Consider the following 21,254-nt stretch of genomic DNA (forward strand, 5'->3'; position numbering starts at 1 on the left):
ATATTAAAGTAATTAGATAAGGAATGGACATTAAAATTATAAGTGTATTGCAGGCCAGGTGTCGTGTCCTTAAAATATATCTCATTTTATTTGATACGTTAGAACCAGGACATAATATTTGCAAATACGAATCCCAGGTTACATATCGATTATAATCATTTGGTAATCGTAATATTGATTATTATAACACATACATAAATACAAATTAATTGTCTTGCAGGTCGAATGTGATATATCAGAAAAACCAGGTGCAATTTTATCGACAGCCCGTTTTCTCAGGCGCTGTTACTTACATCTTCTGAAAAAAATATACCTATATGTTATCATATAGTTATTAGGTGTTCGATTCCAATTTCTTTTGTAGAAAATTACTTGACATGAAAATACTAGTATGCATAGTATAACATCATGCTCCGGCCCGTGCTGAAAATAAATGAATGTCATTAAACCACAAAAGACACAAACGTGTAAATTTAAAGCAATGATTAGAATTATGTTTTAAAAGCTTCATTTAGTGTTTTGCCAACTTCCCCCTCCCCACCACCCCAAAACAGAGGTCTCGTATATTTTCATCCTGAATCTGTATTAGACTCCTTTATAAGTCCCCGATATATATATAATACAGTGAAATACAGAATTACAGTATTACATTAGGGATGTATATTGGACCATCCGACTAAAGTGAATATATACTTTAAGCACACATTCCTTCATATATGGACCATTAAGACGAGGTTTATAGAGAAGTGCCCTTAATAGTAAGTTTTGCTGTGATTTGTCTATAGATGCAGCTGTTTGTAAAACCTTTAAGTTTTTCAGCAAGAACTGGCACTCAGGAATGAAATAGTTTACTAGCCTTACTTTTCGAAATATGAAAGCGCCGTCCCAAATAACCAAACATCAAACTAAGTGTTAACCTTTAAATCAGTACGATCCAGCAACAGCTGATCTGCAATATGGTAGTTGAAAAGTAAATTGTGTATTTATTCCACTAAAGAACAGACAAGTTGCTTTTTAAAAAAAAAAAGACAATACGTGAACCATTAGAACTTTTTTATGCTATTTATTAATTCAACTAAATTAAAAATTATATCTCAGTGCTTTCATGGCCATGTGTGTGGAGGAGGATATTTTCTTTTTGAATTATTGTAAATCATGACAATATGAGAGTGGTGTTAATTATAAAGTGAGATGAAAATAAAAAGGGAATGTGTCCATGGGACACACATGATGCCCCTGCTTGCATATCATATAAAGTTTTAAAGGAACATAACTGAAGAACTGTAAAAGTGACACTACCCAAATTTGTAGTTGATCTGAATTTTGTGGTAATAGGTATTGTGTATAAGTTTCATAGTATATGGTTGAGGCAAACTTAAGTAAGAGAACGGAAACTTTTATGTTTGTAAAGGGGCATAACTCTAGAACAGTAAACATTACACAACCAAAATTCTAAATTGATCTGTTTTTTGTGGTAATAAGCATTGTGTATAAGTCTCGTACCATTTGGTTGAGGAAAACTAAAGTTAGAGAACGGAAATGAAAAATTCAGCAATTTTCATTTGAAAAGGGGCACAACTCTAGAACGGTTAAAGTGACGCCACCAATTTCAAACTTGATCTGTATTTTGTGGTAATAATCATTGTGTATAAGTTTCGTAACATTTGTTTGAGGTAAACTTAAGTTAGAGAACAGAAACCAACTCAGTTAAGGGTAAAACGTAATGCCCCCACCGCTACGTAGGGAGCATAAAAAGAAATGGATTCCCAGACGCAGTGTTCCAGCTTGAATCTCAGGGCAGAAGGGTGCTAATTGTCTGAAAGGGCACTTTAGCGTTATAACCCAGATTTTAAGGGCAATGTTGGACAGTGTATAAATTACCTTGAATATTGCTAGGCTCAGCTGGAGAACATTAGTTGTATTTAAACCATATTCAAAAATTAATGTGTTCTTGATGTTGGTTCCAGTAAGAATTTTTTTTATCAAATTATCATACCATGAAGCAAAGCATATCATTTTGATGTTAATCTAAACAAACTTGTACATTTGGTAAGGAAAATAATCATCAGAAATTTCAATGTTTTATAACTTATACCAAAATAAACAAGTAGTTTTGAAAGATGGAGTTATACATGCAAAATTGAATGTTTAATATAATTAAATTATCTACATTTAAATTACTTGTTCAAACATATAGTATATATGTTATTGAGAGTTATTTATTATCATTTGAATTGTTACAAAAAAGTATTTTTAAATGCACACCAAAGTGCTCCTCAGTAAGGAGTTTTATAAATATAACAGGTGAGACAGGAAAGACCATATTATATTGATGCAATAATATATTGCAGAAGGTATAAACAGTTACTTTTTTCTCCATCATTGTTAAAAGTAAATTTGTTGAGTGCTCCTTAGTATGTCAGGAGGATTATAAAATACAAGAAGTAAAACAGGAAGTGAATCTTGTTATGTTCAAAGTACAAATTTCTTTGATTTTTCTTTAAATTTCATACTCATGGTTATGAAACAAAACACCTTCTATTTAGGGCAGGCGGGAACACTGCAGACGTATTGTTTCTTAAAGAATGATAATGATTCAAAACATGGACCCATGTACCTTCTTTCAAAAATTCATAAAATAAATCTAGACATAATTAATGAGGCATTGCGAACTGGTCATTAAATATTCTTACCGACCAATTATTAATAAGTGTAACTCTCCCACGAGACGCATTGAGAGATTTCTTGATCTAATTATAAAAGCATTATTGAAGAGGCTTAACCTTTACATTCGAGATACAAAAGATTTCATTAATAAAATTGAGTCACACGAGGTCAAAAAAGCATATAAACGCATTCCAACAAGAATACCTTGCGAGGTAGTTGTTGGTAGACTTTTGAAAAGGGTCCCATGCTTAAACAATTTTAAGCAAAAAATCCCGAAACACTGATAAAATTCTGAATTATAGTTAACAAACATTTATTTAGTTAGCAAAAACGGTTTAAAGTCTTGAGATTCATTACACATTTCATAATAATTTTTAATTTTTAAAACACAATTTCATAAATTCAGATATATTTATTAAATGAATGTTGGTCTCAGTATATTATGTATTTTCAATCTTAAGTCTTATTATTGATATATAATTGCTTAAACAAACACTCTTTTTCTAACTTTCCAATGTTTACAGAATCCATTGTATGCTTATTCAGTGTAAAAATCTAGAGTTAATTGTTTTGTGTATTTGTATTTTTTTCTTTTGCATAACATATTTTTTAAAAACCTCATGAAAGATTAACATGCAATTGTTAAATCTATTTCCTTATTTAAAAAAGTATATAATATATTTTTTATTATTAAGAATATGATTATTTCCTGGGAATATTAACAAACAGTCTTTATTTTATTTGTTTTATTTTCAGTTTTTGAAATGGACATTTTTGTTTATCTGATTTGTCAAAATTACATGTGCATAAAATTTATTGTTACAAATCAACAAATCCCAAAGCCTACTAGAACTCATTATGTAGAAACCACAACACCATTAATATATATCTGGCACTGATGTTCAATACAATAGGTCGTTAAATCTTGACCATTTAACTTTCACTTGTTTATCAAACGTTGCAACTGTCAACTTTGCTCAAGTAAACACTTACGATGCATAAATATAGCTTTAACATACATGTTTGAAAGTGATCTATAGATACATTTAGTTTATTATCATATATCAGATGAGAGAATAAGCGATTTGTGACAATTTCTTTATTGTGACGTTTTAAATATCTCAGATACCCCAATATGGAGGTGCTCTTAATTGCAGGAGGCTAATACAGATAAGATGAATAAGTGTTCCAAATGAAGAATAATTTAGCTTCGGAATATTCCTCCATAGACTATATTTCTAACTAATAAATATGCGTGAACCCTCAGGGGTTCAGGCATAAACTTAGTTACATAAGACAAGTATACAATAAGGCGTAACTGTCATTCATAATATGTCTATTTATACGCTGACGTGGTTTCCTGATTTTATTCAATTTTGAACTCCTTACTCCTCTGTTAACAATATGTTTGTCTGGGTTAATGTTGTGGGAACGTCTGTCCATTTTGCAGCCTAAAGATAGTCGTCATGTATAAAAAAAATCGTCTCTTCATACTTGTTTGATTTGCATCCAATTATAACTACATGCATGTAGCCTCAGGGTATGTTTCATTATTATTATCTAAAGAAATGTGCAGGAACGGATTTAGGGGGTGCCCAGGCCCCCTTATGAAGCTTCATTCATGGTTAATTCAGACTTTTTACCGCTTCCACTACAAATTGTGTCTTGTTTGGGGACCCGTGGCCCCCCTTTCAAAATCCTGGATCCATCTAAATGTGTAGATCTTCTATACAAACAGAGGCAGATGCACTGTAGTCATCGGATTAATTTTCATAGATAATTTCGTTTGACGACGTGTCAACTTTCGTCTGCCAGTGTAATTTTACTTTCATAAAAAGTTTTATTAAAAAAAAAAGGATTGTGTGCAGTCGGCACAACTTGTATAGTTCACATATTTTATTTATTTATTTTTTTTTGCACATCTGAAATTTTCTACAATTATTTGGACAAATATTAACTGCACAAGAAATGCCTCCACTTTTTTTTATAACTTTTGGCAGTATCCATAGTGAAATACATAAGAAAATGAAGGAAATACAAATGTAAACAGAAAATCGATAATGTTTTGATCAATACACGTGGGTTATTTTTCACGGTTGTAATGGCGGATCGGTCACGTGAGAGGTTAATGGATGCACCCATGTTTTCTAGGTCAATTATAGATAAACCCGTCTATAGTCTACTATAAAAGCCACTGACATGAAAAATAAGAAACAATTCAAACAGGACAACTAATTAACAGCCTATTTATAACCATACAAAATATGACAGACATGAACCAACAACAACTACTGAATTGCAGACTCCTGACTTGGAACAGACACATAAAGAAAATTCATCATTAAAATCAAGATTTAGATTAAAAAGAATGTTAAGGATAGTGCTAATCAACAGAAAAGCAATGGTTAAAGGTTATGGTAGGGGAATTTGTTATCTTTTGGAACAAGCTCTCTAATACATTGAAAGTTTGAAGCTGACCAATGAAAAATCATCTTTTGAAATGAGTACAGCATGATGTAATGGTATTTTGCACTACACAGTACAAGACTCACTTTACCAGTCTTCATTCTAATTTAATTTTCAGTTACTGGTATTTGTTTTTTTTTCATGCATCGCTTATGCCTTGTTCACACGTACATTTAATTCGAATTGAATTCGAATCGAATGCGAATCGAATTCGCTAATCGCGTTCACACACTCTTCTTTTTTAATTCGAATTGATTCGAATTGGCTAAATCGTATTATCCAATTCGCATTAGAAATGCGTTTTTATTAATACGAATTAAAAGTTAACGTCGTTAGGACAGTAAAGCGAATTTGACGCGCATTGCAATTCGAATTAGAATTTACGTTTGGACGTTAAACGTTACGAATGCGAATTAAACTAATTCGAATTAGTTAATGCGAATCGAATTCGAATTACGTGTGAACCCAGCATTAATGTAAGATATAGCTCTGTAGAACATCTTTTAAAATATTACCATCAACGAAAATGCTCTCAGTTTTATCTTTCATGTCTTAGTGTTTTATTTTAATGTCTTAGTGTTTCCTGCAGCTTTTGAAAAGGGCAGTTAACTCAGTGGGTTCTTAGGGTAGAAACTACACTTTAATGGGCACTCTTAATAAAGATATAATTTTAGATATGTATAAAGTGTCAGGAGCCTGTAGTTCAGTAGTTGTCGTTTGTTGGTATGGTTCATAAGTGTTTCTCGTTTCTCGTTTTTTATATAGATTAGACGGTTGGTTTTCCTGTTTGAATTGTTTCACACTAATCATTTTGGGGCCCTTTATAGCTTGCTGTTTGGTGTGAGCCAAGGCTCCGTGTTGAAGGCCGTACTTTGACCTATATTAGTTAACTTTTTATACATTGTGACTTGGATGGAGAGTTGTCTCATTGGCACTCATACCATATTTTTTTATTTGTATATAAAGGCACTGTTAAGTTCTGACATTTTATTTATTTTTATATGTATATAAGAAGGTGTTGTAAAATTAAGTTCTGATATTTTTATTATATTTACAGGTATATCAAGAAGGCGTGGTCAGATTAAGTGATAACTGTGCCCAAGAGGCAGCTAGACGTAATATTAAAAGATATATAGAGTTTTCTGCTGGTCAGATGAATTCTTCAGAAAAGGTAGGATTGTATTAGTGCTATTCCATCAAAATGGATGTGGGAAGGGAGGAAAGGATTTTTAAATCTCCTCAAAGCCAGCATGCATTTTTGAATACATCAAATAAACATACAAAAACAAATGACCAACAACTCATGTCAAAATAAAAAGTGTTCTTCTATCCTTCCACATGTAATGGAATAAACCTGTAATTAATTGAAAGAATAGATGCAGTACCTACAAAGAGATTTTTGTCCTGAACATGCATGAAATATTTGCCACTGGACCTTAAGCAACGAACAATCAATCAATACAAAGAGATTAAGTATAAATTACTGATTGGAGGGTTAAGTGATCACAGTAAAACAGAATGATTGCTGGTGACTACACTGACTAGCGATTGCTTTGTGTATAAATACTGTAAATTCAGAAATTATTGCATGCATTTATTATTGCGATTTTTGAACAATGGAAATAAATGCAAGATTAACTATTGGGATTTCAGGAAAATCTGTATACAGATATATGTATAAGATTCAGAATGCGAGTTCTTATTATTGCGATACTCACCCAGTTGCATTTTTGCATTGATAAAAACCTTGCAATAATTTCTGAATTTACAGTATATTGATCATTATACAGAGAAAACATTTCCAAGTTAATCTCTCAAAATTACTATGAATGTCTACAGAAAAAGGGATTTTAATAAGATTACATTGTGAAGTGCAGTTTAGTACATTCATGGTCATATAAACTAAATAAAAGCATGATATTTTTATGCCCCCGCCGTAGCGGAGGGGGCATTAAGTTTTACCCTTGTCTGTCTGTACGTACGTACGTACGTACGTCTGTACGTCCCAATATTGATTTCCGTTCTCTAACTTGTGTTTGCCTAAACCGAATGTTATGAAACTTATACACAATGCTTATTACCACAAAATACAGATCAAGTTTGAATTTTGGTGGCATCACTTTAACTGTTCTAGAGTTATGCCCCTTTATTAATGGAAAAATTCCAAAATGTTTAGTTTCCTTTCTCTAACTAAAGTTTGCCTAAACCGAATGTTATGAAACTTATACACAATGCTTATTACCACAAAATACAGATCAAGTTTGAATTTTGGTGGCATCACTTCAACTGTTCTAGAGTTATGCCCCTTTATTAATGGAAAAATTCCAAAATTTTTAGTTTCCTTTCTCTAACTAAAGTTTGCCTCAACCAAATGTTATGAAATTTATACACAATGCTTATTACCATATAATACAGATCAAGTTTGAATTTTGGTAGCGTCACTCTAACCGTTCTAGAGTTATATCCCTTTATAAATGAAAAATTACAAAATTTTTTGTTTCTGGTCTCTAACTTAAGTTTGCCTCTACCAATTGTTATGAAACTTATACACAATGCTCATTACCACAAAACACAGATCAAGTTGAATTTTGGTGGCGTCACTTTAACCATTATCGAGTTATGCCTCTTTATAAATCGAAAAATTGCAAAATTTTTAGTTTCCGTTCTGTAACTTAAGTTTGCACCAACCAAACATGATGAAACATATACACAATACTTATTACCACAAAACTCAGATCTAGTACAAATTTGAGTAGCGTCACTTTTATTGTTTTTGAGTTATGTCTCTTTATAATGTTGTATGCAAGCGGGGGCATCATCTGTGTCCATGGGGACACATTTTCCATTTATTTTTTATTGAGTCACTATGCTTCTGATGCATAAAAAAATAGTGTTATTTAATTATTTGAAGGTACACAAGCAGTTATGAAAAACAACAAATAATCTAACAACAACAACAAAATGAGACAATTCAAAAGTTTTAAAGAAGAGTAGAAAAAAAAGAGCAGAAAATACCTAGGGAACATTCAAAACTCATATGTCAAAGAAAGACTGACAATGGCAAGAAAAAAAACGGCAAAAGTAAAGTCAAACAAAACACATAACCATATGAGGCAAAAAATAAAATTTAAATTGTTTGATGTTGCCTACCAACCCACCTTAAAAGCAGCCTACCTGAAAACGTTTATGACACAAATTGTTATCATTTTTTTAAAAAGATTTTTTCCTGCTCTAACATTGTTTTCTTGTCTAAACCATGCAACTCATGTTGTCATGGTTGTTGGCCAAAAAAAATTAAATCCCTACCTACCTACCCAACCCTACAAGGCATGGGTAGACAACATCAAACAAAGTATGTTTTAATGGTGGCCTGTTATGAAGTATTTTTAATCTCATGTTTTTTTGTTTTTTGTTACAGAAACCATGTAAAGAAGACTGCAAATGTTCTCCTTGGACCAAACTTGCCAAACACAAGTTATTAGTAGAAAATCATCTTCAAAACATTCCAGATCTGAATTTTGTAATTATACGACCTGCTATAGTGTATGGTATTGGTGATAGAAATAGCTTAAGTAAGTTATAATCACAAAGCATGATGTGGTTATGATAAATAAAAAACTTGCTTTGGTGGTCTCATTGTAGTTTGCTCAGCTAATGGACAGGAAGTTGGAGGTTCGTTCCATAAATGGTCAAATCAAATACTGTAAAAAAAAATCTTTTATGCCCCACCTGTGGGCATTATGTTTTTGGTCTGTGCGTCCATCCAGTCGTCCGTCTGTCCCGCTTGAGGTTAAAGTTTTTGGTCAAGGTAGTTTTTATATGACTGCAAAAATTAAAAAAATTTTGGTCGTATATTGGTATGACGTTGGCGTCGTCATCGTCGTCGTCGTCGTCCGAAGACACATTGGTTTTCGCACTCTAACTTTAGTTTAAGTGAATGGATCTCCATGAAATTTTACCATAAGGTTCAATACCACAAAAGGAAGGTTGGGATTGATTTTGGGGGTTATGGTACCAATAATTAAGGAATTAGGGGCCAAAAATAAGCATTTTTGTAACTTCCAGACATAACTTGTGTGTTAGTGTATGGATCTCTCTGACATTGTATCACAAGGTTCCATATCACAAAGGGAATGCTGGTATTGATTTTGGGGGTGATTGCCTCAAAATTTTAGGAATTAGGGCCAAAAAAGGGGCAAAAAACAAGCATTTTTCTAGTTTCATGATAATAACTTGTGTGTGAGTGTATGGATCTTTCTGAAATTGAACTACAAAGTTCCATATCACAAAGGGAAAGCTGGAATTGAGTTTGGGGGTAATTGCCCAAAACGTTTAGGAATAAGGGGCCAAAAAGGGGCCAAAAATAGCATTTTTCTAGTTTCTAGACAATAACTTGTGTTCAAGTGTATGGATCTCTCTGAAATTGTACTGCAAGGTACCATACCACAAAGGGAAGGCTGGGATTGATTTTGGGGGTAATTGCCTCAAAATTTTAGGAGAAGGGGCCAAAAAGGGGCAAAAAACAAGCATTTTTCTAGTTTCAGGACAATAACTTGTGTGTAGGTTTATGGATCTTTATGAAATTGTACTACAAGGTTCCATATCTCAAAAGGAAAGCTGGGTTTGAGTTTTGGGGTAATTGCCCTAAACATTTAGGAATTTGGGGCCAAAAAGGGGCCTAAAAACAAGCATTTTTCTAGTTTCCAGACAATAACTTGTGTTCAAGTGTATGGATCTCTCTGAAATTGTACTGCAAGGTACCATACCTCAAAGGGAAGGCTGGGATTGATTTTTGGGGTAATTGCCTCAAAGGTTAGGAATTAGGGGCCAAAAAGGGGCAAAAAACAAGCATTTTTCTAGTTTCAGGACAATAACTTGTGTGTAAGTGTATGGATCTTTATGAAATTGTACTACAAGGTTCCATATCTTAAAAGGAAAGCTGGGTTTGAGTTTGGGGGTAATTGCCCTAAACGTTTAGGAATTTGGGGCCAAAAAGGGGCCTAAAAACAAGCATTTTTCTAGTTTCCAGACAATAACTTGTGTTCAAGTGTATGGATCTCTCTGAAATTGTACTGCAAGGTACCATACCACAAAGGGAAGGCTGGGATTGAGTTTGGGGGTGATGAATCATAAGTGGGTTCAAAAAAATTAGGGGAGGTATTTTTTTTTTTAAATTTTCCATTTTAAATTGGTTATTTCTGATTTATATATATAAAAGCAAACAATAATGATATGGGTTGAATAGGTAAATTAAAAATTTTTAAGTTCTTAGACCACATTCATTCTGTGTCAGAAACCTATGATGTGTCAAATATTTAATCACAATCCAAATTCAGTGCTGTATCAAGCTTGAATGTTGTGTCCATACTTGCCCCAACTGTTCAGGGTTCAACCTCTGCGGTCTTATCAAGCTGCGCCCAGCGGAGCATTTTATTGATAAAGTTGAAGTCCAATCAACTTAAAACTTAGTACACATGTTCCCTATGATATGATCTTTCTAATTTTAATGCCGAATTAGAGTTTTGACCCCAATTTCACAGTCCACTGAACATAGAAAATGATAGTGCGAGTGGGGCGTCCATGTACTAGGGACTCATTGTTTATTGTTGCAAATATTGGGACAGGACAATTAATTGTATGCAGCCTTTCCTGAAATAAAAATAATCAATATATCTTACAGTCAATCTTGCTATAAAGGTCACCTGGTTTCAGCAGTCACATGCCCCTAATGGTCACTTTCAGACCTGTCCAAATGTTTTTTCTATATTAATAAACTCTTTTCAGCAGTCAACTTTCACCTAATATTTATACGAAATCATCATTTTAATGTTTTTGTCTTAGGGCTGTTCCATAAAAATATACATGGAGCCTCATGGCACTTTAAAATCTCAGTTATAGGTGGGTGTGGAATACAGAGGAAAAGCAATACACCCTGTGCCATTACACCATACACGTTATACCTTTGCACCATACACCATAGATATAGGAAGATGTGGTATGAGTGCCAATGAGAAAACTCTCCATCCAAGTCACAATGTGTAAAAAGTAAACAATTATAGGTCAAAGTATGTATGTTTAAATGGAACACCCTTTACACAGTTTTCTTTTATTTTGATAGCTCCAAGATTACTTATCGGTGCTATATACAAATACATCAGACAGAAGATGAAGATGCTTTGGACCAAGGATTTAAAAATGAATACAGTCCATGTTGATGATGTTTGTCGAGCTGTTTGGCACCTTTGCCTGCATGGTCAGAACAGGGAAATATATAATGCGGTGGACGAAGGCCATACTAGTAAGTGCTCATTCATGGAGTACTTTAAAATTTGATTATTTAACTATCGAGATTGGATTGATCCAATAATCCATGAGTAACTATGTAAGAATCTGTTTCTCTCATTATTATCAAATAAATTATCACTTTTGTTATATGAAAATTCCCTTCAAGTGCCTTCCACATTCTGATTTTTCTTAAAGTTGTCAATTTCTTAAGCACATTTGGATTCATCCATAGACTGATAAAGGTTATGACCTTTTAACCTAACCAAACATCTACTGAGATCATGGCAACCACACGTTGATTGGGTTTTTTTTAAACCATATTTATGCATGTAGTAAAATTCTTTACCAGTCTCCAAATGGAAATATATATTTTATGCCTGCCACTAGGCGAAGGGGGCATTTAGTGTTACCCTTGACTGTCTGTATTTCGGTTCATCCCATTTTTGTTTCCACACTTGAACTTAAGTTTGCCTCATGCAAATTTCATGAAACTGGTACATAATGCTATCACTAGAACAATAGAATTCTTGAAAACAAGCAGTGAAATCAAATACTCTAATAAAATATGTTCACATATTATAAGCAAGCTTCAGCTGGGGCATTCATTCCTCAGACACATTCTTCATTCATTAGATTTAAAAGATATTACATTATTGTAAATAGTTTTTGTCAGTTTCGTGAATCCAATGGTTAATGCATGCATACATTTCTGAATTAATTTTACAGTTGTAAAAAATGTGTTGATCAGGGGCTAGCAGAGATCTACTATGAACCACAAATTTCATGAAGGACAAAGCATTTACATATAAGTAAAGACAACCTTTTAAGAAGGTTCCTAACTTGGAATGAAAGAGGGGGTCTCATCCTGAAATCATGAGAAAATAAATGCCAAATCCCGAAATTCCCATGAAAATAATGTACGGTATTTGTTCAGGCATCACAATATAATTAAATCACAAATTCATAACAAGATAACTGGCTATTCCTGAATGCCCTCGAATTTAACAGCTCAATCCCAATGTCCTGAAAAATGTCTTGCCCCTCATGAATTATTTATTTTAATTGTTGTCTTTTTTTTTGTTTCAGCCCAAGGAAGAATCAGTGAGTTAGTGTCAGAAATCTTCAGCATTAACTGTTCCTTTGTAGGATCAGCTTTATCCAATATAGCTCAGGTAACTACAGTCTCTACTATAAATTTGATTACCGTCAAACCTGTATATAAAAGCCACCCTCTAGACAATAGAAAACTGACATAAAAAATAGGTGACCTTTAAAAAATGGTTCAAAATGCATATGTATATTACAGCAGGACAAGATGAGTGTGACCTGACTAGACAGGTTTTTGCTTAATAGAGGTGACCTTTATAGCAGGTTTGATTGTCATTGAAATTTAAACATTACAGTTGTGTTACAAAGATCTCATACATAAACATAAAATAAGGCGATTTGGTAAATTGCCAATTAGAAAAACCTCCACCAAATGCCAATCTGACCAGAGATATGAACAACTAGAAGTCATGTTAAGGTTTTCAAGAGTCACCCAAACCATATGACAAGCTATAAAAATCCCCAGAAAGGCAAATTGTGAAATAATTCAAAAGATTAAACAAATAACCTGATTTATGATACATCAATAAAAGTGAAACAGTTATGGTGGACAGCAAAGAATGACAACCACTGGAATATACTTGGAATACATGGAATACAGGCTCTTGGCTTGAGACAGGCCCATAAAAAATTTGGTGCGGACTAAACATGTTTGTTTTTGGGAAAACATTTTACACGTAGAACATGTAGAGCCCACAAAATGAACTTTACCTTTAATTTCTGTCAGTTGTAAAAAGTTATATATGTCTAATGGCATTAGCTTTATGCAAATTTTATTGTTTCAATTTGTACACAGTACTGCCATTATCATGGATAAGTTGGTCATCTTTTTATAGTGAACTGTGGAATCATAGATACATGTTTATTTTCATAGATAATTTTTTTGTTTTCTAAATTTTTGATATTGAATGTCTATTTTATGAAGCCATTACCGTGATTACAATAAATCTAATTACTAGAATATGATTTTTTTTCTATTCTTATATAATGAAGGAAACATAAAATCAGAATTCTATATAACTAATTAACAGTACTTTTGTTTATAGTTCTTTTATCATCAGCTCTTCAGTATTTGTAATTAGGTATTGGTATTCAAATATTTTGACCTTGAGCACCACTGAAGAGACATTAATTGTTAAAATGTGCTTCTGTTGCTGTAGAACTAATCCTGTTAATGTTATGACATCATATGAGCTGTGTCTGATAGAAATCAACCTTATACAAGTGCACATGTACATGTTCATGTATAAGACTTTGATTGATTTTGGAACATTAAAATATGAAATAAAAGATGAATTTTGGTCTGTTTTGTAGGGTTCTTATATCAACTCAATATTCAAACAGTTACAGACTTTGCATAGAGATTTTTCCACCTGAAATATGTTAGGGCTATTCCATTAAAATGTATGTGGGAGGGTAGGAAGGGACTTTCAAAATATCCCTACAACCAAGAACCATTTTTCAGATAATTTTGCATAATGGTAATAGACGCATACTGAAAAAAGACCCATGACCCACATTCAATAATTAAACTACCCTTCCTACCCTCCCACATACATTTTAATGGAATAGCCCTTAACAGATGTATTGATATTAATTTGCATAAGGTCGATTTCTACCCGACTCAGCCCTAATATTAAAATAATACATTTTATGATATATGTTATGGTTCTTAAAGTTGATTGATTGAATATTTTATATATTTTGCATTCCAAACTTGTGGTTTTGATCATGCCAATAAAGGTTATACCTAAACTGAGTTATAGGCATGAAAATCTGTGTCATGACAGTATCATGCAACAAAACATTGAATGAAAATACTTGCAAGATACACTGTAACTGTAAATTTAAAACGTTTTGTGATGTTTTTATTGTCAAGCCTTCGACTTTAGTCGAAAAAGCGAGACATATCGATCATACATTCAGTCGGCGTCGTCGTCGTCGTCAGTGGCGTCCACAAATATTCACTCCGTGGTTAAAGTTTTTGAAATTTTAATAACTTTCTTAAACTATCCTTGATTTCTACCAAACTTGGACAGAAGCTTGTTTATGATCATAAGATAGTATCCAGAAGTAAATTTTGTAAAAAATAAAATTCCATTTTTTCCGTATTTTACTTATAAATGGAATTAGTTTTTCTGCCAGGAAACAATACATTCACTCTGTGGTCAAAGTTTTTAAAATTTTAATAACTTTCTTATACTATTTTGGATTTGTACCAAACTTGGACAGAAGCTTGTTTATGATCAAAAGCTAGTATCTAGAAGGAAATTTTGTAAAAAAATAAATCTTTTTTTTTCCGTATTTTACTTTTAAATGGACTTAGATTTTCTGCCAGGAAACAGTATATTCACTCTGTGGTTAAAGTTTTTAAAATTTTAATAACTTTCTTATACTATTTTGGATTTGTACCAAACTTGGACAGAAGCTTGTTTATGATCAAATGCTAGTATCTAGAAGAAAATTTTGTTTTCTTCCAGTTAACATTACATTCAGTCTTCAGTTAAAGTTTTTAAACATTTATTAGATTCATAAACTATCCTGGATTTTTACCAAACTTGGACAGAAGCTTCTTACAATCAAAAGATAGTATCAAGAGGAATATTTTTATTGATTTACTTCCTCATTTTTGTTGAGCCTGCGATTAACAGAAAAAGTAGGCGAGACACTGGGTTCCGCGGAACCCTTACGAATTTTTATGTTGTAAATTGTGAAAGGGTTTGATATCTCGGAAATTTTTTAACTCAAATTTTCTATTTTGATAGCATCATTTGTAATCTATGCCGATCTCATGATACTGAAATTACTTATATCTTGTTTTTGTCTATTGTATCGAAATTGCAATTTATGAATGCACATGAAAATTTCTGAATTAACATAAACCAATAATAAATTTATTGTATGTTGTAATTTAAGGTTAACATGTCTAGTGTAGTGGAAGAAATAAATGATAAACACATGGAGCCCTGGGTAGATGCCTGTCAGAAAGACAATATAGAAAACACTCCACTTAATCCATTTATAGATCAGGTTAGTACCCTGTATGTAGCTCTGTAGATAACACGAAACCCTGGTAGATGCCTGTCAGAAAGATGATATAGAAAACACTCAACCAAATGTTATGAAACTTTTACACAAGGCTTATTACCACAAAACACAGACCAAGTTCAAATTTGGGTTGCATTACTTTTACCCTTCTAGAGTTATGCCCTTTAGTATTTTTCGTTTCTGTTCTCCAACTTTAGTTTGTCTCAACCAAATGTTATGAAACTTATACGAAATGATTATTACCATAAAACAAAGATCAAGTTTGAATTTGGGTGGCATCACTTTCACAGTTCTCTAGTTATTTCCTTTATAACGTTATATGCAAATGAAGGCATCATCTGTGTTCCATGAACACATTTCCCATTTATTTAATCTTTTGTCATTGGTCTTTGATATTTGGCATTAAGGTGCATTTACTGTAAGATAGTGTGTTGTGTATCATCATGACTTTCTGTCACCTTGATCTTTGACAACAAGGTCAAAATAGTGTTAGTTTTTGCAATCTTTTAGTGCCCTACGTGGTCTGGTGTCCGTTGACTCTTTCAAAAATCTTCTCCTCTGAAATTACGGCCAAATTGAACTGAAATTGACCACAATCATCTTTGGGGTGCCTAGTTTTGAAATTGTGTTGGATGATGGCCACTAAAATTGTCAATTGACTTCTTAAATGAGTTATTGTCCTTGAATTAGGTTTTTCCCCCTTATTTTAGCTTTTTACCTTTTATCTTGAATAGTTCAATAGGTAGACAGAAGCTGTAAACATCAATACAAGATTTACTCCAAAGTCATCTAACAGAAATCTTTAATAGACTCTTTATTGGAGTACTAGTTGTAGCCTATTTTTTTTTTTTTTTTTTTTGAGGGGGAGACAACTTTCAAGTCTTCTGAAATCCCTGTACTATTGGCCAGTGATTCTTAATTTGTATTTTTTCAGGATTATTACTGTAGCCATTCTCTGCTTTGTAACTTTATAACTAAGCAGCCTAATCTCGACACAAATATGTACAAACGATCAGTTGCCCATTTGTAAAATAATGTGTGCATGATAAAGCATACAGGATTATACAGATAATGCATAAACAACAATACCTTACCTATGTTTCGTCAGATTCTTTTGTATAAAAGTCTCCCTTTTTTGCTCACCTGGCCCGAAGGGCCAAGTGAGCTTTTCTCATCACTTGGCGTCCGTCGTCGGCGTTAACTTTTTACATTTTGAACTTCTTCTAGAGAACCACTGAATGGAATGAAACCAAACATGGCATGAATGTTCCTTATGAGGTGCTGACCAAGTGTTGTTACTTTGTAGCGGATCCATCATCCAAGATGGCCGCCAGCGGGGGACTTAGTTTAACATTGGACCCTATGGGAAATACATACAAATGTCTTCTTTTAGAGAACCACTGAATGGAATGAAACCAAACATGGCATGAATGTTTCTTATAAGGTGCTGACCGAGTGTTGTTACTTTGAAGCCGATCCATAATCCAAGATGGCCGCCAGCGGGGGACTTAGTTTAACAAAGGACCCCATGGGAAATACATACAATTGTCTTCTTTTAGAGAACCACTGAATGGAATGAAACCAAACATGGTATGAATGTTCCTTATGAGGTGCTGATCGAGTGTTGTTACTTTGAAGCCAATCCATTATCCAAGATGGCCGCCAGCGGGGGACTTAGTTTAACATTGGACCCTAAGGGAAATACGTACAAATGTCTTCTTTAAGAGAACCACTGAATGGAATGAAACCAAACATGGTATGTATGTTCCTTATGAGGTGCTGACCGAGTATTGTTACTTTGAAGCCGATCCATAATCCAAGATGGCGGCCAGTGGGGGACTTAGTTTAACATGGGACCCTATGGGAAATAACTACAAATGTCTTCTTTAAGAGAACCACTGAATGGAATGAAACCAAACATGGTATGTATGTTCCTTATGAGGTGCTGACTGAGTGTTGTTACTTTGAAGCCGATCCATAATCCAAGATGGCCACCAGCGGGGGACTTAGTTTAACATGGGACCCTAAGGGAAATACATACAAACGTCTTCTTTTAGAGAACCACTGAATGGAATAAAACCAAACATGGCAAGAATGTTCCTTATGAGGTGCTGACCAGGTGTTGTTACTTTGAAGCTGATCCATCATCCAAGATGGCAGCCACCAGGGGACTTAGGTTAACATAGGACCCTATGGGAAATACATACAAATGTCTTCTTTTAGAGAACCAATGAATGCAATGAAACCAAACATGGCATGAATGTTCCTTATGAGGTGCTGACCAAGTGTTGTTACTATGAAGCTGATCCATAATCTAAGATGGCCGCCAGCGGAGAACTTAGTTTAACATAGGACCCTACGAGAAATACGTACAAATGTTTTCTTTTAGAGAACCATTGAATGGAATGAAACCAAACATGGCATGCATGTTCCTTTTGAGGTGCTGACCAAGTGTTGTTACTTTGAAGCTGATCCTTCATCCATGATGGCTGCCAGATGGGGACAATGTTTAACAAAGGACCCATGGACAATACATACAAATGTCTTCTTTTAGAGAACCACTGAATGGAATGAAACCAAACATGGCATGAATGTTCCTTATGAGGTGCTGACCAAGTGTTTTTACTATGAAGCTGATCTATAATCCAAGATGGCCACAAGCAGGGGACTTAGTTTAACATTGGACCCTACGGGAAATACATACAAATGTCTTCTTTTAGAGAACCACTAAATGGAATGAAACAAACATGGCATGAATGTTTCTTATGAGGTGCTGACCGAGTGTTGTTACTTTGAAGCCGATCCATAATCCAAGATGGCCACCAGCGGGGGACTTAGTTTAACATGGGACCCTAAGGGAAATACATACAAACGTCTTCTTTTAGAGAACCACTGAATGGAATGAAACCAAACGTGGCAAGAATGTTCCTTATGAGGTGCTGACCAAGTGTTGTTACTTTGAAGCTGATCCATCATCCAAGATGGCAGCCAGCAGGGGACTTAGTTTAACATAGGACCCTATGGGAAATACATACAAATGTCTTCTTTTAGAGAACCAATGAATGCAATGAAACCAAACATGGCAAGAATGTTCCTTATGAGGTGCTGACCAAGTGTTGTTACTATGAAGCCGATCCATAATCTAAGATGGCCGCCAGCAGGGGACTTAGGTTAACATAGGACCCTATGGGAAATACATACAAATGTCTTCTTTTAGAGAACCAATGAATGCAATGAAACCAAACATGGCATGTATGTTCCTTATGAGGTGCTGACCAAGTGTTGTTACTATGAAGCTGATCCATAATCTAAGATGGCCGCCAGCGGAGAACTTAGTTTAACATAGGACCCTACGAGAAATACGTACAAATGTTTTCTTTTAGAGAACCATTGAATGGAATGAAACCAAACATGGCATGCATGTTCCTTTTGAGGTGCTGACCAAGTGTTGTTACTTTGAAGCTGATCCTTCATCCATGATGGCTGCCAGATGGGGACAATGTTTAACAAAGGACCCATGGACAATACATACAAATGTCTTCTTTTAGAGAACCACTGAATGGAATGAAACCAAACATGGCATGAATGTTCCTTATGAGGTGCTGACCAAGTGTTGTTACTTTGAAGCTGATCCATCATCCAAGATGGCAGCCAGCAGGGGACTTAGTTTAACATAGGACCCTATGGGAAATACATACAAATGTCTTCTTTTAGAGAACAACTGAATGGAATGAAACCAAACATGGCATGAATGTTCCTTATGAGGTGCTGACCAAGTGTTTTTACTATGAAGCTGATCTATAATCCAAGATGGCCACAAGCAGGGGACTTAGTTTAACATTGGACCCTACGGGAAATACATACAAATGTCTTCTTTTAGAGAACCACTAAATGGAATGAAACAAACATGGCATGAATGTTTCTTATGAGGTGCTGACCGGGTGTTGTTACTTTGAAGCCGATCCATAATCCAAGATGGCCACCAGCGGGGGACTTAGTTTAACATGGGACCCTAAGGGAAATACATACAAACGTCTTCTTTTAGAGAACCACTGAATGGAATGAAACCAAACATGGCAAGAATGTTCCTTATGAGGTGCTGACCAAGTGTTGTTACTTTGAAGCTGATCCATCATCCAAGATGGCAGCCAGCAGGGGACTTAGTTTAACATAGGACCCTATGGGAAATACATACAAATGTCTTCTTTTAGAGAACCAATGAATGCAATGAAAAGAAACATGGCAAGAATGTTCCTTATGAGGTGCTGACCAAGTGTTGTTACTATGAAGCCGATCCATAATCTAAGATGGCCGCCAGCAGGGGACTTAGGTTAACATAGGACCCTATGGGAAATACATACAAATGTCTTCTTTTAGAGAACCAATGAATGCAATGAAACCAAACATGGCATGAATGTTCCTTATGAGGTGCTGACCAAGTGTTGGTACTATGAAGCTGATCCATAATCTAAGATGGCCGCCAGCGGAGAACTTAGTTTAACATAGGACCCTACGAGAAATACGTACAAATGTTTTCTTTTAGAGAACCATTGAATGGAATGAAACCAAACATGGCATGCATGTTCCTTTTGAGGTGCTGACCAAGTGTTGTTACTTTGAAGCTGATCCTTCATCCATGATGGCTGCCAGATGGGGACAATGTTTAACAAAGGACCCATGGACAATACATACAAATGTCTTCTTTTAGAGAACCACTGAATGGAATGAAACCAAACATGGCATGAATGTTCCTTATGAGGTGCTGACCAAGTGTTTTTACTATGAAGCTGATCTATAATCCAAGATGGCCACAAGCAGGGGACTTAGTTTAACATTGGACCCTACGGGAAATACATACAAATGTCTTCTTTTAGAGAACCACTAAATGGAATGAAACAAACATGACATGAATGTTTCTTATGAGTAGCTGACCGAGTGTTGTTACTTTGAAGCCGATCCATAATCCAAGATGGCCACCAGCGGGGGACTTAGTTTAACATGGGACCCTAAGGGAAATACATACAAACGTCTTCTTTTAAAGAACCACTGAATGGAATGAAACCAAACATGGCAAGAATGTTCCTTATGAGGTGCTGACCAAGTGTTGTTACTTTGAAGCTGATCCATCATCCAAGATGGCAGCCAGCAGGGGACTTAGTTTAACATAGGACCCTATGGGAAATACATACAAATGTCTTCTTTTAGAGAACCAATGAATGCAATGAAACCAAACATGGCATGAATGTTCCTTATGAGGTGCTGACCAAGTGTTGTTACTATGAAGCCGATCCATAATCTAAGATGGCCGCCAGCGGAGAACTTAGTTTAACATAGGACCCTATGAGAAATACGTACAAATGTTTTCTTTTAGAGAACCATTGAATGGAATGAAACCAAACATGGCATGCATGTTCCTTTTGAGGTGCTGACCAAGTGTTACTACTTTGAAGCTGATCCTTCATCCATGATGGCTGCCAGATGGGGACAATGTTTAACAAAGGACCCTATGGACAATACATACAAATGTCTTCTTTTAGAGAACCACATACTGAATGGATTGAAACCAAACATGGCATGAATGTTCCTTATGAGGTGCTGACCAAGTGTTACTACTTTGAAGCTGATCCTTCATCCATGATGGCTGCCAGATGGGGACAATGTTTAACAAAGGACCCTATGGA

At 34.6% G+C, this 21,254-nt stretch overlaps 1 protein-coding gene across 1 annotated transcript in view; it reads left to right on the forward strand.

Moving 5' to 3' along the window:
* The window catches only part of LOC127721999 (uncharacterized), a 49,140-nt gene that overhangs the window by 9,630 nt on the left and 18,256 nt on the right, over window positions 1–21,254 (forward strand). The window contains exons 6-10 of the mRNA XM_052228853.1: window positions 6,191–6,304; window positions 8,552–8,705; window positions 11,252–11,431; window positions 12,505–12,590; window positions 15,442–15,555. Coding sequence (XP_052084813.1) covers window positions 6,191–6,304; window positions 8,552–8,705; window positions 11,252–11,431; window positions 12,505–12,590; window positions 15,442–15,555 — 648 coding nt within the window. The remainder of the gene's footprint in view (window positions 1–6,190; window positions 6,305–8,551; window positions 8,706–11,251; window positions 11,432–12,504; window positions 12,591–15,441; window positions 15,556–21,254) is intronic.

Source organism: Mytilus californianus, unplaced genomic scaffold (genome assembly GCF_021869535.1).
Source record: "Mytilus californianus isolate M0D057914Y unplaced genomic scaffold, xbMytCali1.0.p SCAF_12, whole genome shotgun sequence".
NCBI lineage: Eukaryota > Metazoa > Mollusca > Bivalvia > Mytilida > Mytilidae > Mytilus > Mytilus californianus.